The 14203-nt window shown below is 46.9% G+C and overlaps 1 protein-coding gene across 1 annotated transcript; it reads right to left on the bottom strand.

Annotated features, from left to right (window-relative positions):
- Positions 1-453: 453 nt before the first annotated feature.
- LOC128345291 (zinc finger protein RFP-like) lies at positions 454-14126 on the bottom strand. The gene is made up of 7 exons (XM_053297074.1): positions 12777-14126; positions 11058-11153; positions 9789-10019; positions 7250-7272; positions 5651-5769; positions 3370-3402; positions 454-1948 (listed from the first exon to the last, which is right to left on the bottom strand). The coding sequence occupies exons 1-7, from the start codon at positions 13182-13184 to the stop codon at positions 1431-1433; spliced, it is 1428 nt and encodes a 475-aa protein (XP_053153049.1). The 5' UTR covers positions 13185-14126; the 3' UTR covers positions 454-1430.
- Positions 14127-14203: the final 77 nt, after the last annotated feature.

Raw genomic sequence — 14203 nt, 5'->3', positions numbered from 1 at the left:
TAGAAAATAGTGGTACAGCTGCGTGACTGTTACACTACTGTTCTGACTTTTTACACAGGCCAGGGGTTTCCAACCTTGGGTTCCTAGATGTTGCTGGTCTACAACTCCCATCATTCCCAGCCACAGTGGCCAAAGGCCAATAACCTGGGGACCCATGGTGAGGGTCCCTGGTTTATGCTATAGGGTTTTTGGATAGCACTATAAATGCAACCTGACACAAGATGGTGTGGAATTAACAATAGAATTCAAACCAATGTACATAAGAACAGCCCTGCTGGATCAGGCCCAAGGCCCATCTAGTCCAGCATCCTGTTTCACACAGTGGCCCACCAGTTGCCTCTGGGGAAACCACAGGCAAGAGCTGAAGGCATGCCTTTTCTCCTGCTGTTGCTCCCCTGCAACTGGTATCTGTGTATAAAAGCAGCTACTAAGTGGCTTTACATGGAGCATGTCTGGAAGTGCCCTTAGTTATTATATAGGGTCTCTGCATGTGGGCTAATTCTTTTTAAAGAAATTATTGCTGAAGGAATTTTGGGAAACCAAAAGGGAAAAAGCAGACTTGGGTGTAATAAGTTTCCATGACTGTGTCTATAAGCCTATAGAGGCTGTTTCAGAGCTGCAAAAAGTGCTACTGACCAATGAAGCTTTTAAATTTGTATTATTAACCATACAGTAGTGTCTTCTTTGTAGTAGTGTCTTTCTTCTCCTCCTAGATTATTAATGAGCGTAAAACAATCATCAAACATAGGATGGGTTCAGACATCACACAGACCGCCATTTATTTAAACGAAGGTTTATTTTACAAACCTAGATCAGTGTTAAAAGCAATCACCAAATCTTGGTTTGTTTTGCCATATGTTTTTTCAGAACCTGCCCTTTCTCACCTCTGATGATCTAGCAGGTGTGTGAGTGAGGGAGAGAATGAACACACCCTGCAAGGGTGGAGCTACTAAAACAAATCAAGATTAAATCACAGTTGTGGATTCAGACATAATGTGAACAAATATGGTGGCTGACATATCACGCAAGGTTATGTCCCAGTAATATTACATACACACAAACTGTGCAACTGCATGAATTGTATAAACACAGAAATTGTGAAAATGACTTATGCAAGAGTAAGCTCATTGGAAATAATGGACTTACTTCTGTGTAATATCATTTGTGCAGTTGCACAACTTGTGTGCGTGCAATATTACTGGGCTGACATATCCTTACACAGTATGTCTGCCACTAATTTCAACTTTGGGTTCAAATTATGTTTTGACTGTCCAAAATAAATCACAGTTTGTTGACTGGCATGGGTACAGACATACAAATAGACGTACAACAGATGAAATAAACCATGGTTCCATGTGGAGTTTGAATTCACCCATACCGTTTCTCAACAGAGTAACTCCAGAATGACCTGAGAGGTAGATTTGATTATCTTAAGGAGAGAGTCCAAGATAGCCTTTTTCATACACCCAAAAGAAGGGGTGAAGGGTCTCTCCAGAGAATGAGGCTGCTGAGAATGTGTAGAGCAGGGCTGATGAGTCTGCATTGAAGAAGGTCACCTGCCCGGCTTCATAGTTCAGAGAAACTCGGATCCTCTTGGGCTCCTCACTCAGGGACAGGTGAGGAGAATGAGGATAGTTGGTGGCTCTGTATCCACCTGCCCACTTCCCAACACCCCAGATACCTTCCTGGGGATTAAAAACAACAATGCCCTTTCTCCCCAAAGACTTCCTGGCAACACCCATGGCCCATTCCTCTTCATGATCCACAGAGACTTCCCAGAAATGTCTGCCTGCTGTGAATCCCTCACATCCCAGCACAATAGAGTATTGGTCAAATCTTTCAGGATTCTTAGGCAGATCTCTTGGTCTGCATCCCATTCTCACACTTCGATAATCCTCAGACAGGATGAGTTGGGGATGAGCTGTGTCTGGGTTCAGAGTAATGTTTGCTGTTGGGGAAGGGGGTGGGGAGAGGAGCAAAGAGAGGAGATGCAGAATCAGCTGAGACATAAGAAAACAAGAGCTCTGCTAGATCAGACCAAAGATCTGTCTACTCCAGTATCCTGCTTCCTACTAGGCCCTGTTCTAGGTTAACTGGTGCCCTGTGTGAAAATTGCCCTCACTCTTGAAGAGTTCAAGTATTATCAGTTTTGTCCCCGGGGGCACCTCTGCACAGCATCTTCCCAAAGTGAGGGCCCCTGTCCGTGGCACCCATGTGGTAGTCCTCAGATCATAGTACCCCATTTGTAGCTCCCCTGCATGGCACCTTCCGAAGCATGGTGTCCTGTTTGCAGTACCCCTGCATGGCTCTGGGAAGCATGGCTCCCTGTTCAGTCACACAAGCTCCATACCCCTAGAACTGGCCCTTCTTCCCCCCATGACCGGCCAGATGTCTCTGGGAAGCCCACAAGCATGGTGTGAAGGTGACAGCTGACTCCTGCTGGTGCTTACTACATAAAAGGAAGCCTACAGAGGGGGGTTGGCTAGGAGCACCAGATGCTCGGCCCATATTATTTCGTTGCTGGACCAGCTACACTGGCTGCCAGTGTTTTTCCAGGCACAATTCCAGGTGCTGGTTTGACCTTTAAAGCCCAGCGGGGGTGGGGGTGGGGTAGGGGGCAAAGCCACTTTTCTGGAAGGGCATGTGCCACCTCTGCCCCACCTGGAGCTGGCCTTCCATATAGGTAGTTCTTCTTGGCCCTTAAGATCATGTAGGGAGGCTCTCCTAAATGTCCCACCACTTTCTGAAGTATTATTGTTGGTGACCTGTGGGCAAGTCTTTACAGTGGTGCCCCAGTTCTCTGATCCTCTTGCCTCCTCCCTGCTAAATTTTAAACAAAAACTGAGACTTTCCTATTCTAGCAGGTCTTTCCCTCATACATATTTCTCTTTGATGTCTTTGTTTTAATGACTGCCTTTCATCCTGCATTTTTAGGATTTTAGAGGCTACAGGTGGCCCTTGTTATTCGCAGGGGTTCTTTATCCACCAATTTCCGTTATGGAGAGGGCTGATTTACACTGACCTCCCCTTCCCTATGAAACCCTCTGTGATGCCCAAAAATATGTCCCTGAGGGTAGCAAATCCCCCAGGACATATTTTTGGGAATTCCAGAGGCTTCAGAGGGAAGAGGAGATAGACAAAAATTGTCCCCCTTCTGCAGTGTACATATAGTGTAAACTATAGCAGTACTTTGTTAGACTGGATGTCAGCCAGAATATATAGATAGGCATGGAACTGTTCCCTCCTTCTTTCCCAATACTTGTAGTAAACCCATTTATGGTTAATCCAGGACAAAATGGTGGAACAGTTAACCTTCTGACTAGTCTCCTGTCCCTCCTGTGATTTTGGTCATCATACCCCACCATTTACCTTTTTGCAGCCAAAGTCCAGGTAGCAGAATGCCTGTAAGAAGGAAATGGAATGGAGATTAAGCATCATATGTGTTTATTACAAATACTGTAATAAAATAATGGAGCCTGCCTTCCACTTCACTTAATATTGTGGCTCTTACCCAGGACTCCTTCCCATGTGCTGTCAATCCGGTTTGTATCCAGCTATCAACCTGAGAGTTACAAAGGGGTGTTGCATATACTTTGAATAGTCACCATTTTGAAACAAGATGGTGGATGTGGGAGGGGGGGCTGCGATCCCCTAGGATTCCATCCCCTGGGATTCCCCTCCACATGCTGAGAATTTGGTTTGTTTGTATTGGTCTGTTAATGCAAATGTTTTTAGACCAGGACACATGGAAGCACACACAGATATAGTGATCTCATAAGCTTTCTTTCCTTCAGAAAGTAAGCTAAGAATATCAGTTTACTGTATGGTATCTTTTCTTTCTTTCTTTCTTAACTCAAAGGATTACTTAGGAGCTGGAATAAAATCTGAGGGATCGGTAGCGAAAACCTCTCTCCAATTCTAATCTACTTATATATACTTAAATTTGTCTTCTAACAGGTAAACAAACAAACACCCATTCCTATTTAGGTGTGTATTTGGATTTAGAAAGCAAAGAGTAAAAGTATCAAGTCTGGCAGGCTAATACTTAAGACGATTGCTTTAGACGTTTCAGGACTGATACAATGTCCCCTTAAGAGATGAGAGGCTTCATTCATAGGAAATGCAAGCGAAGTTCTGCAGCAAAGTGTCATGGAGGAGAGGGAGGAGAAGGGCAGGACAAAGGATGTTTTGTGTCCTTTGAGACTCTCTCCCTCTCCCTCCCTCTCCCTCCCTCCCATTCTTCTAGGGTCCGTGCAATGAACGCCAGAGAGAGCCATTACCCCAGTCTCTGATCGAGCAGAAGAAGTATTCACAGTTCAGTCCCAGGGATAGTCTAAGGGGCCAAAGAGCTGTGTGAGAGACAGGGGCATCCACAGGACTTTATCCAGGGTGAGGGGACAAAGCCACCAATCCAATACCCCGCCCTGGGAGTATGCCCCATTGGATTCAATGGGAACTAGCTCAATCCGGGGGTGGTGGTGCAATTGCCCCCCTTTCCCTCCTCCACTGCCCTGGATGCCCATGGTGAGAGGCGTCTCCTCCTCAGCTTCAAAGACGGAAATTTGTCAGTCACCTAGGCCCAACTATGACAAACTCAAGCATGAGAAGTTACAAAAACTGGCCAATTTTGATAGATTGGTTTTGGTCACAGTCATGTGGCAAAGGCAGTACAGAGAAAGGGAATGCCTGAACACATTCCCATTGCCTTAAAAAGTCATGTTTTTCAGCCACTCAGTTCTAGATAATTCCTTTCCCAGGCTGTGAGAGGAATTCTTCAGGGCAAGACATAATGTACTCTCCTCCACACTCCTGCAAGGTAGATACTCAAAAGTGCCATTGGCTGATAGAACCTGCCCATGAGGGGCATAGAAATGACCCAACATGTCCTGTTATACTGCCCCTTTTACAAGGAATCCCACACAAGATATATTTCTCCTCTATTGTAGAGGTTCCCGGACAGACTGGAGGGGTTCTATATCAAGCTACTGCTCTGTGATACAAATCAAACTATAACCTGCACGGTAGCTAAATTTTCTGAAGCAGCGGTGAAAATACAGCAATTGGCACAGTCATAATCCAGTTGGTTGCAATATTTTTATTTATTGTTTGTTTTAAACTCTGTGTTTAATCTTTGACCGAAATAAACATTGACTTGCTTCTAGATATTTGTGCTCTCATTACCTTCCTGTTAAATAATGAGAGATCAAGAGGTACATATGAGTGACTAGAAACCAAGAATTAAGAATTATTTTTTAAAAATCTAAAAAATTATATTCTGAGTGAAGGTTGCAAGAACAATTTTGACCAGAACCGTTCCTAGAGTGAATTAGAATAGTCTTCTCAACTAGCACTCAAATTTCTCATTTTTCTAGTAACATTACAAGTGACTGAATATAAGAAGAGCTTTGCTGGATAATTCCTAATGCCTACCTAGTCCAGCATCCCATTTCCCACAGTGGCCTAACTAGATGCCCCTGAGAAGCCCACAACCAAGAGATGAAAGCATACCCCTCTCCTGGTCTTGCTCCCCTGCAACTGGAAATTCAGAGGCCATAGAAACAGTCTCCAGGAGACCTGAGTTTGCATCTTCCACTTCGAGACCAATATAATGAATGTCCTATACAAAATCCTTTCAGACATGCTGAATTACCTTTGAATTGCTTTGAGACAGCCTCCAGAAAGGAGTTTATATCACACAAGTCCCAGATCCTCCATTTTAGCGCAAGAGGAAAAGTCACTGGATTCTCAAATGTCTCCTTTCCCTCACACCTGGAGAGAGACAATGTAGACGCAAGATCCATTCAATCCAGAATTCCAAAATGGATAGAAACAAAGAGGTGGAGAGGAATGAAATGGCAGAAAGCCTAGAGTGGAAGGGAGGCACTTTAGTGAAGAGATTGTTCCTCATTAGGGCTCCGAAAACCGCAAACCAAGCATCTGAGGGCCAGATGACTCATGAAGGGGACCATGAGACAGCCAGTCAAAGCAGCAGTTCCAAATCTCTTCCCTGCCTGTTCCGGGTAAAGACTAGTGAAAGAGGACCCAGCATGCAACATCATCTCATGATGAAGAGTGAGTCACATCTCACTCTTCTGGCTATTACTGAGAAGATGTTAAGGGGAGGGAGAGGTTTGGCTGCTGCCAGCCACAGCCATGCATTCCTTATGACATCTTTCTAGACTGAGCAGCAGCTTTAAGTACATAAGAACAGCCCTGCTGGGTCAGGCCCAAGGCCCATCCAGTCCAGCATCCTGTTGCACACAGTGGCCCACCAGATGCCTCTGATAAGCCCACAGGCAAGAGGTGAGTCCATGCCCTCTCTCTTGCTGTTGCTCTCCTGCAACTGGTATTTAGCAGCATCTTGCCTCTGAGGCTGGAGGTGACCTATAGCCATCAGACTAGTAGCCATTGACTGAGTCCTCCATGACTTTGTCTAGGCCCCTTGTAAAGCCATCCAAGCTAGTGGCCATCACCACACCCCGTAGCAGAGAATTCCATAGATTAATCATGCACTGTGTGAAAAAGTACTTCCTTTTCCTGGCCTTCATTTTCATGGGATGACTTCTGCTTCTAGTGTTGTGAGAGAAGGAGAAAAATTTATCTGTGTCCACTTTTTCTACCCCATGCATAATTTAATACACCTCGATCATGTAGCCCCATAGTATGTAGTGGCAAGAAGTTGGTCAGGAACACCCCACGCCTCTGCTCGCTCCCTCCCTCCCGCATGTAGGAATATTGGTGGTGCTGGTCCATATGATTACTGATAATAAATGCTGCTAAGTGTCTTTTCAGTTGCACCTGTTCTATAGCAGAAGTCTTCAAAAGGTGGGCTCTAGAAATGGGTGGTGAACCAATCTCAGATGGGTTGCAATAGTCCTGCCACAGTCATTTTCCTCTGAGGATGAGGCCTGCCTCAGTTACACTTCTTTAACAGCAGTGTAAACTGCAGCTGCACTCAACTAATTGGAGTCAGGCCGGGTATCATGTATGGCCATATTGTCAGATGGGAGGGACCTTGATAAAGTGAAGACCACTGTTCTTTAGTAAGTGCAGCCAGATCCAACCATGTGATTGAACATTCCATTAAACATTGCCAAAGTGTCTTTAAAAAGTTAATTGCCATGGTCAATTTGCTAATATAGCTGCTCTAAGAGTCAACACAAGGCGGATGAAGACAAGTGGTTGCAACTTTATGGCACAACAAACAAAAGGGCACCTCTCAAAAGGAAGATGAGTGAGATTGACTTACCTCTTCATGGTATTTCCAACACCCTAGATGGAAAAGAGAAAGAAGAGGGAACTCAGTGCCTGCCATGGGCCATGTTATGAAGCCCTTTGGGGATGGGCCAGTAGCTCAGTGGTCAACCATCTGCTCTACATGCAGAAGGTCCCAGGTTCAATAGCTGGCACCTCCAAGACTCCGGCCTGGAACCTTGGAGAGCGGCTGCCAGTCAGTGTAGACAATACTGAGCTAGATGGACCAATGGTCTGACTCAGTATATGGCAGCTTCCTATGTTCCTTTAACCCTGGGTGGGGATGCACTTGGACCCTCTGGTGTCCATGCCACTCAAACCCTGAGGGTGTGTCTTGACCAAGTGTGGAGAAAACCACTAAGTTTCAAAGCCATGCCCTGGACTCCTTATCAGTAAACCAGTATCTCAGTTGAAAGAGGGGTGAAGCTGCAAGGCTGATACTTCTTCAGCCCTTCTACAACCAAGCTATTAGTCCACACACTAGTGAAGAGTTCTTTAATTCTTGGCATTTATATGCCACTTTCAAATGCTCATATACATTACTTTGGTGTAAAACTGACAACTCTATAAGGTAGCTCAATATAATCTTAACATATATTATAATTAATTATTATTATACTAGTATTTTTAAGCCCGTTATGATAACGGGCGCTAGCTTTCTATCCCATCTTTTCTGTCTCTCTCTCTCTCTTTCTGTCTCTTCCCCCCCCCCCTTGTCCCCTCTCTCTTTTTGTTTTTTGTTTTGTTGTTGTCTCTGTTTTTGTTCTTCCTTATTTTGCTTTTACTTTTTTTGGGGTGTGTGTGGATGAATAACGGCCAAAATGGCCCATGAGAAGGTGGCCGCCCCCGACTATCGCCCTCCCGCGCACCCAGCTGCCGGAGCCCACCTTACCCGCTCCAGCCCGAAGGAGAAGAGAGGAACTCGGAAACAGAGCTATTCTCTGTGTTAAGCTGCTGCCTATACTGTCGCAATGGACGCAATAGGCGTCCTTTGCGTCCATAGCGGCAGTTTGAGCAGTGACTTAGCACAGAGAGGAGCTCTGCTCGTGAGCTCCTCTCTTTTCCCTCGGGCTGGAGCGGGTAAGGTGGTCTTCAACAGCTGGGAGGGCGATAGGCGGGGGCGGCGACCTTCTCATGGGCCATTTTGGCCCTTAATCTTTTTGGGGGGGGAGCGGGGAAGGTGATTTTGGGCAGCTGGGAGGGCGGGTGAGCAGGCGGCGGCGGCTGTGAGCGGGCGGGGGCCTCGTTGGCGGCTTCGCCGCCACCTCGCCCAGCTTCATTTTGGGCAGCTGGGAGGGCGGGTGAGCAGGCGGCGGCGACGGCTGTGAGCGGGCGGGGGCCTCGTTGGCGGCTTCACCGCCACCTCGCCCAGCTTCCCTGTCCCCCGTCTCGGTCTTCCCCCGCCGCCATTGCCCTCGCCTTTTTCAGGGCGGCCGCTTCTGGTTGCCTCGGCCTCCTCACTTTCCCCCGCCGCCACACACCGGCTAATGGCCGCCCGTGGCTGTGGGACACTGGTGTCTGAGGTCCTGTGTCCCTTGGGCTGTTCTGGGCCTGCGCTTCGCGCAGGCCCAGAACAGCCCAGGGAGGCAGGGACGCAGATCCCCAACGTTCCAAAGCCACGGCCACTCACTTAGCCTTTTATTATATAGGATTATATTATATTATTATATTATAATCTTTTTAATAGTTGGATTTTGGATTTTAGTTGCCTCTTCCTATACTGTATCATCCAGATGCTTTATAGGTTTCTTTCCATGCATTCAGCCCAATTGGCTGTGAGCAGTAACATATATGTAGTGTCCTCCTTGATGGCCAAGAAATACACTTGGAAAGTAGTATAATCTCTTGACGTAAGTGTGGGAGGAGAGCTGGTCTTGTGGCAGTGAGCATGAATTGTCCCCTTTGCTAAGCAGGGTCTGCCCTGGTTTGCATTTGAATGGGAGACCACATGTGAACACTGTAAGATAGTCCCCTCAGGGAATGGGACTGCTCTGGGAAGAGCACCTGCCTGCTTGCATGCAGAAGGTTCCAAGTTCGCTCCCTGGCATCTCCAAGACAGGGCTGAGACTCCTGCCTTCAACCTTGTAGAAGCCACTGCCAGTCTGGGTAGATAATACTGAACTAGATGGACCAATAGTCTGACTCAGTATAAGGCAACTTCCTATGTTCCTATGAAGGATGCCAGAATGGCAATGTTCCCAGCTCTGAAGTAGTACCTAAGAAGAACCCTGTTGGATCAGACCAAGAGTGGCCAACCAGATATTGCTGAGACATTTACAAGCAGGGCATGAAGGAAACAGCATCTAATTGGGAGGTATTTGGAGAAGGGGGTGGGGAGCAAAAAAGCAGACCAACATAAAACAGAAATTTCTGGTTCAGAATATGTTGCACTAAGGTAAATGAATTGCCCTTCTTGTGTAAGTGAAGGCAACACACCAAGGCTTGATGCCATTTCTCCCAGAGGGGGAAACTGGGCTGTTTCTGCCACTGTTTTATTTGCAGGATTCACTTGGGCTGTTTCTGCCACTGTTTACCTGCAGGAGTTCACTGGCTGGTTGCTGATATTTCTTCTCCATCTCTTGGATGACACTTTCAAGACTGGCGAGTTCCTCAGAGAGTCTGGCCACCTGCTCCTCCCTTCTGGTTGCAATCTCCTTCTCCACCTCTTCCATCTGGGCCAGCAGACGTTTCTCTTGGTCTTCCAGACACTGGTGGAGCTGCTTGAACTCAGCCACTGTCTTTTGCCTCGATGTTTCTACTTGCTCCTGCAAGGAGTAGGTGGAAATAGCAGAGAAGCAGGCCAGTATCAGGAACATAGTTGATCTTTGTAGCATGAAAATAAGTCACTAGGAAAGTCACTTCTGGCTTTTCACAGAGAGATATATGTGGCAGGTAGGAAAGAGTTTACTTGCAAGGATCCACTGTGAGAATGGTCCTTCATGGACCTGTTCTAAGGGAGATCAGGCCATTTCAAATAATGGATACTAGCTGACCCCTGCACAGAGCATCTGTGTGCTAGTTGGGGCCAGCCGTGCCCACCCCCATGCTGGCTTCACCCGCCGTCCACCCCTAGTTCTGCTGGACTCTTCCCCCTGCTTCACCCTGACTCTTCCCCGTCTCTGATGCCCGCCTGGCCTGCTTCTCCCCCTCATCCCTGGCCGGCCCACTTCTCCCCCCCTTGCGACTGCCGCCTCCTCACTGCCCACCCAAAGTCAAGAACCGCTGCCTCCTGACCCCAGCGGGCCTGCCGTCGTCTCCTTGCAGCGGCCGGGCCTGCCGCCGCCGCCTCCTCCTTCTCCACCTCCTAACCAACCGCCCGCCGCAAGCTTTCCCCTCGGCCACTTTACCTCTCTCCTTGGCCCTGCAACAGCCACTCTTGCTGGCTGGGAACACTCTCAGCCCAATGCCGGGAACTCTAGCAGTGTGTCGCGAGAGTTCCGCCGCCAAAGCCTGGGCATGCATGCTGGCCAAGAGAACTATATATAGAGATTCTGAACAGCAATGGCTTTCCGCTCTTCCTCATTTCATATTTCATTATTCCAGATATTCCCAGCTAACTGGGCAAGGAGACACCTTTTTAACGTGGTGATTCTCTTTATTTAGCAGTACTTCCAGTGACTGTTGCTGGTGCCTGTCTTATGTTTCTTTTTAGATTGTGAGCCCTTTGGGGACAGGGAGCCATCTTATTTATTTATTTATCTATTTATTATTTCTCCATGTAAACCGCTTTGGAAACTTTTGTTGAAAAGCAGTATATAAATATTTGTTCTAATATTTGCTTCCCTAGCAACAGTGACACTTACAAGCAACTCTTGGCTTTCCTTTCCTGCATCTGCCTTATACTGCAGGATTTTCTCTCTCTGCTTCTTCAGAGTGGGTAGACACTTAGAGATCCGAACCTAAAGAAAAAAATAAACATTCAAGTTTGTTTACCTTTTAGAAGTATATGTATATACACATTTTAAAAGTCTGTGTGCACATGAGAGAGAATAGGTCTGCCCTACATTCCAGTATCTTAGGTGGGGGTGGGTGGGTATGTCCCAATGCATTATTCATCTCATTGCAGCTTATTCGTATATTGAATAATTTACAAGATCCAGTTGAAGTTCAAATTTCACAATGCCTGATATGGGAGGCAAAAATGACCAGATTCTGCTGCAGAGCAGGGGAACATTTAAAATGGAAGGAGTCTGGTTAAAGATACTGATTCGCCACCCCACTCCTCCATCCACATTTTCCATTAATCAATTCACCCTAAATTTTTAACATGGATTGGGGAAGTGATTGAGTAGGGGATCTTTAATATTCTTTCATACATATATTGGACATTACTGGAATGGGAATAGTCTCAGTCCCTTGGTTCTGTGGGTGTGTGATTTTGGTGACCAACACTTGTTTTGGGTGCAGAGCACCAGTTCCTTATTCTTTTATACTAGTTGGCCTGGGAGCAGAGCATCTGCAGTACCTCTAGTTCTCCCTCGTTCTCGGCCCCTCATTCTCAGCCCTCCCCCCTCCTCTTGCCTCTTCCCCCTTCCAGTATTTTTTCTCTCTATGCTTTGGGCTGGACTTTTTCACACAGCACGTAATTAATCTATGGAATTCTCTGTCACGGTGTGTGTGGTGATGGCCACTAGCTTGGATGGCTTTGAAAGAGGCTTAGACAAAGTCACGGAGGACAGGTCTATCAATGGCTACTAGGCTTGTGGCTATATAGGCCGTCTCCAGCCTCAAAGGCAAGATGCTTCTCAATACCAGCTGCAGGGGGAGCAACAGCAAGAGAGAGGTCATGCCCTCACCTCTTGCCTGTGGGCTTCCCAGAGGCATCTGGTGGGCCACTGTGTGCAACAGGATGCTGGACTGGATGGGCCTTGGGCCTGACCCAGCAGGGCTGTTCTTATGTACTTAAAGCTGCTGCTCAGTCTAGAAAGATGTCATAAGGAATGCATGGCTGTGGCTGGCTGGTGGGCCACTGTGTGCAACAGGATGCTGGACTGGATACGCCTGGGGCCTGACCCAGCAGGGCTGTTCTTATGTTCCAATATTAGCAGTCCCCTGCTTAATGAGCAAAAAAGCACCTTTTTAAAAGGGGTGATTCTCATCATTTAGCAGGCGGAGAGCAACTGGCCCTATCCATCCCCAGCACAGCATCCCTCCAGTGGCTGGTGGTGATGTCATGTTTCTCTTTTAGACTGTGAGCCCTTTAGGGACAGGAAGCCATTTTGTTTATTATTATTATTTCATTCATTCATTCAATTTCTATACTGCCCTTCCAAAAATGGCTCAGGGCAGTTTACACAGAGATATAACAAATAAATAAGATGGCTCCCTGTCCCCAAAGGGCTCACAATCTAAAAAGAAACACAAGGCAGACACCAGCAACAGTCACTGGAGGTACAGTGCTGGGGGTGCATAGGGCCAGTTACTCTCCCTCTGCTAAATAAAGAGCTTCACCACATTAAAAAGTGTCTGTTTGCCAAGTTAGCTTTCCAACAATCCCAAGATGATCCACAGCGGGTTCCTACCTTGTATTCCAGGGAAGCTTCCTCCAGAAGAACAACATTGTGGTACTTATGCTCTTCATCACACACCACGCAGATGGGGATTTCTTCTTCTTTACAGAAGAGTTTAAAGGGCTCCTGGTGCTTCTCACACACACGCCCCTTTTCTTTGTCCTTTTGAAAATTGAATTTCTTGGCTATTTCTACAAAGTTCGCCAGCTGCCGATTTGGGATGAAGTTCCTTTGCTGGACAATTTCTCGACACTGAGGGCAGGACACCCGTGAGCCCGTCTCTCCCCAGCACTGGGTCAGGCAGTCTTGGCAGAAATTGTGCCCACACTCAGTAATGGTTACCGGCTTCTTGAAATAGTCTAGGCAGATGGGACAAGTCGCTTCATCACACAGATCCCGGACGGGGCCCCCAGCGGCCATGGCTGCCGCCCCACACGGAAGACAGAGTTACTTTCACTTTCCCTGTTTTCAATCTCCATCGGGGTTTCCCCCTTCCTGAACATGACGTCAAACCATCAGCCTATGAAAAGCGGGAATGAACTGGAGCCACTTGTGGTTAAAGAAACAGACATACCTTGGTGGGGGTGTAGGTGTGGGCAAAGCCACTGTCTGTTTTCAGCCTGCTTTCCTTAAAGACTGAAGGATGAAACTCTGGCATACTTCCCCAAAGTTTCCCTGCTGTGAAACTAGTTATATGGTGCTGTCTGGGAAAGCTCTTGGTGTTGTGGGACTACAATCTCCATAATCCCCAGCCACAAGAGCCAAAAGTTTGAAATGTTTATTCAGAGTTAAACACTGACACCTGTAGTGACTTGCTGTGGGAAGGCATTCAATGTGTCCTGCCTGATTACAGTGGCTACAGAGGGCATTAAGCCACCGAATGGTGTAGTGGGGAAAGGACTTGACTAGCAAGCCAGAGGTTGCCGGTTCAAATCCCCGCTGGTATGTTTCCCAGACTATGGGAAACACCTATATTGGGCAGCAGTTATATAGGAAGATGCTGAAAGGCATCATCTCATACTGCGTGGGAGGAGGCAATGGTAAACCCCTCCTGTATTCTACCAAAGACAGCCACAGGGCTCTGTGGTCTCCAGGAGTCGATTCCATGGCACACTTTACCTTTACAGAGGGCATTGGGCTGACATTTGTCAGTTGTCGTGCACACGGGACAGGGCCTTTTCTGTTGCTGCCCCCAGACTCTGGAATGCTCTCCTGGTGGCTATTCGCTCCTTGGTCTCCATCACAGCTTTTAGAAAGAGTATAAAATCTTGGCTTTTTGCCCAGGCATTTATTTGATTCTCTGCTGCTGCTCTTTGTACTCTGTATTGCTTTTATGCTTTTGTTTTAAATTTTTAATCAGATTTGTTTAATATTTTTCACTTAATTGTGTCCTTTTTACCATCTTGTTTTTAAATTTTGCTGTAAACCGCCTTGGGATT

Source organism: Hemicordylus capensis, chromosome 2 (assembly GCF_027244095.1).
Source record: "Hemicordylus capensis ecotype Gifberg chromosome 2, rHemCap1.1.pri, whole genome shotgun sequence".
NCBI lineage: Eukaryota > Metazoa > Chordata > Lepidosauria > Squamata > Cordylidae > Hemicordylus > Hemicordylus capensis.
Note: the sequence above shows the minus strand (reverse complement) of the source record. Positions and strands in the feature narration are given on the sequence as shown.

Bases quoted from the DNA above. Each gene is read 5' to 3' on its own strand.
- LOC128345291 (XM_053297074.1), bottom strand. From the start codon at position 13,184: ATGGCCGCTGGGGGCCCCGTCCGGGATCTGTGTGATGAAGCGACTTGT. The intron at 10,020-11,057 runs GTAAGTGTCACT...TACTCCTTGCAG, and splicing joins AGGAAAGCCAAGAGTTGCTT to GAGCAAGTAGAAACATCGAG. The intron at 3,403-5,650 runs GTAATTCAGCAT...TCCTTCTTACAG, and splicing joins TGTCTCAAAGCAATTCAAAG to GCATTCTGCTACCTGGACTT.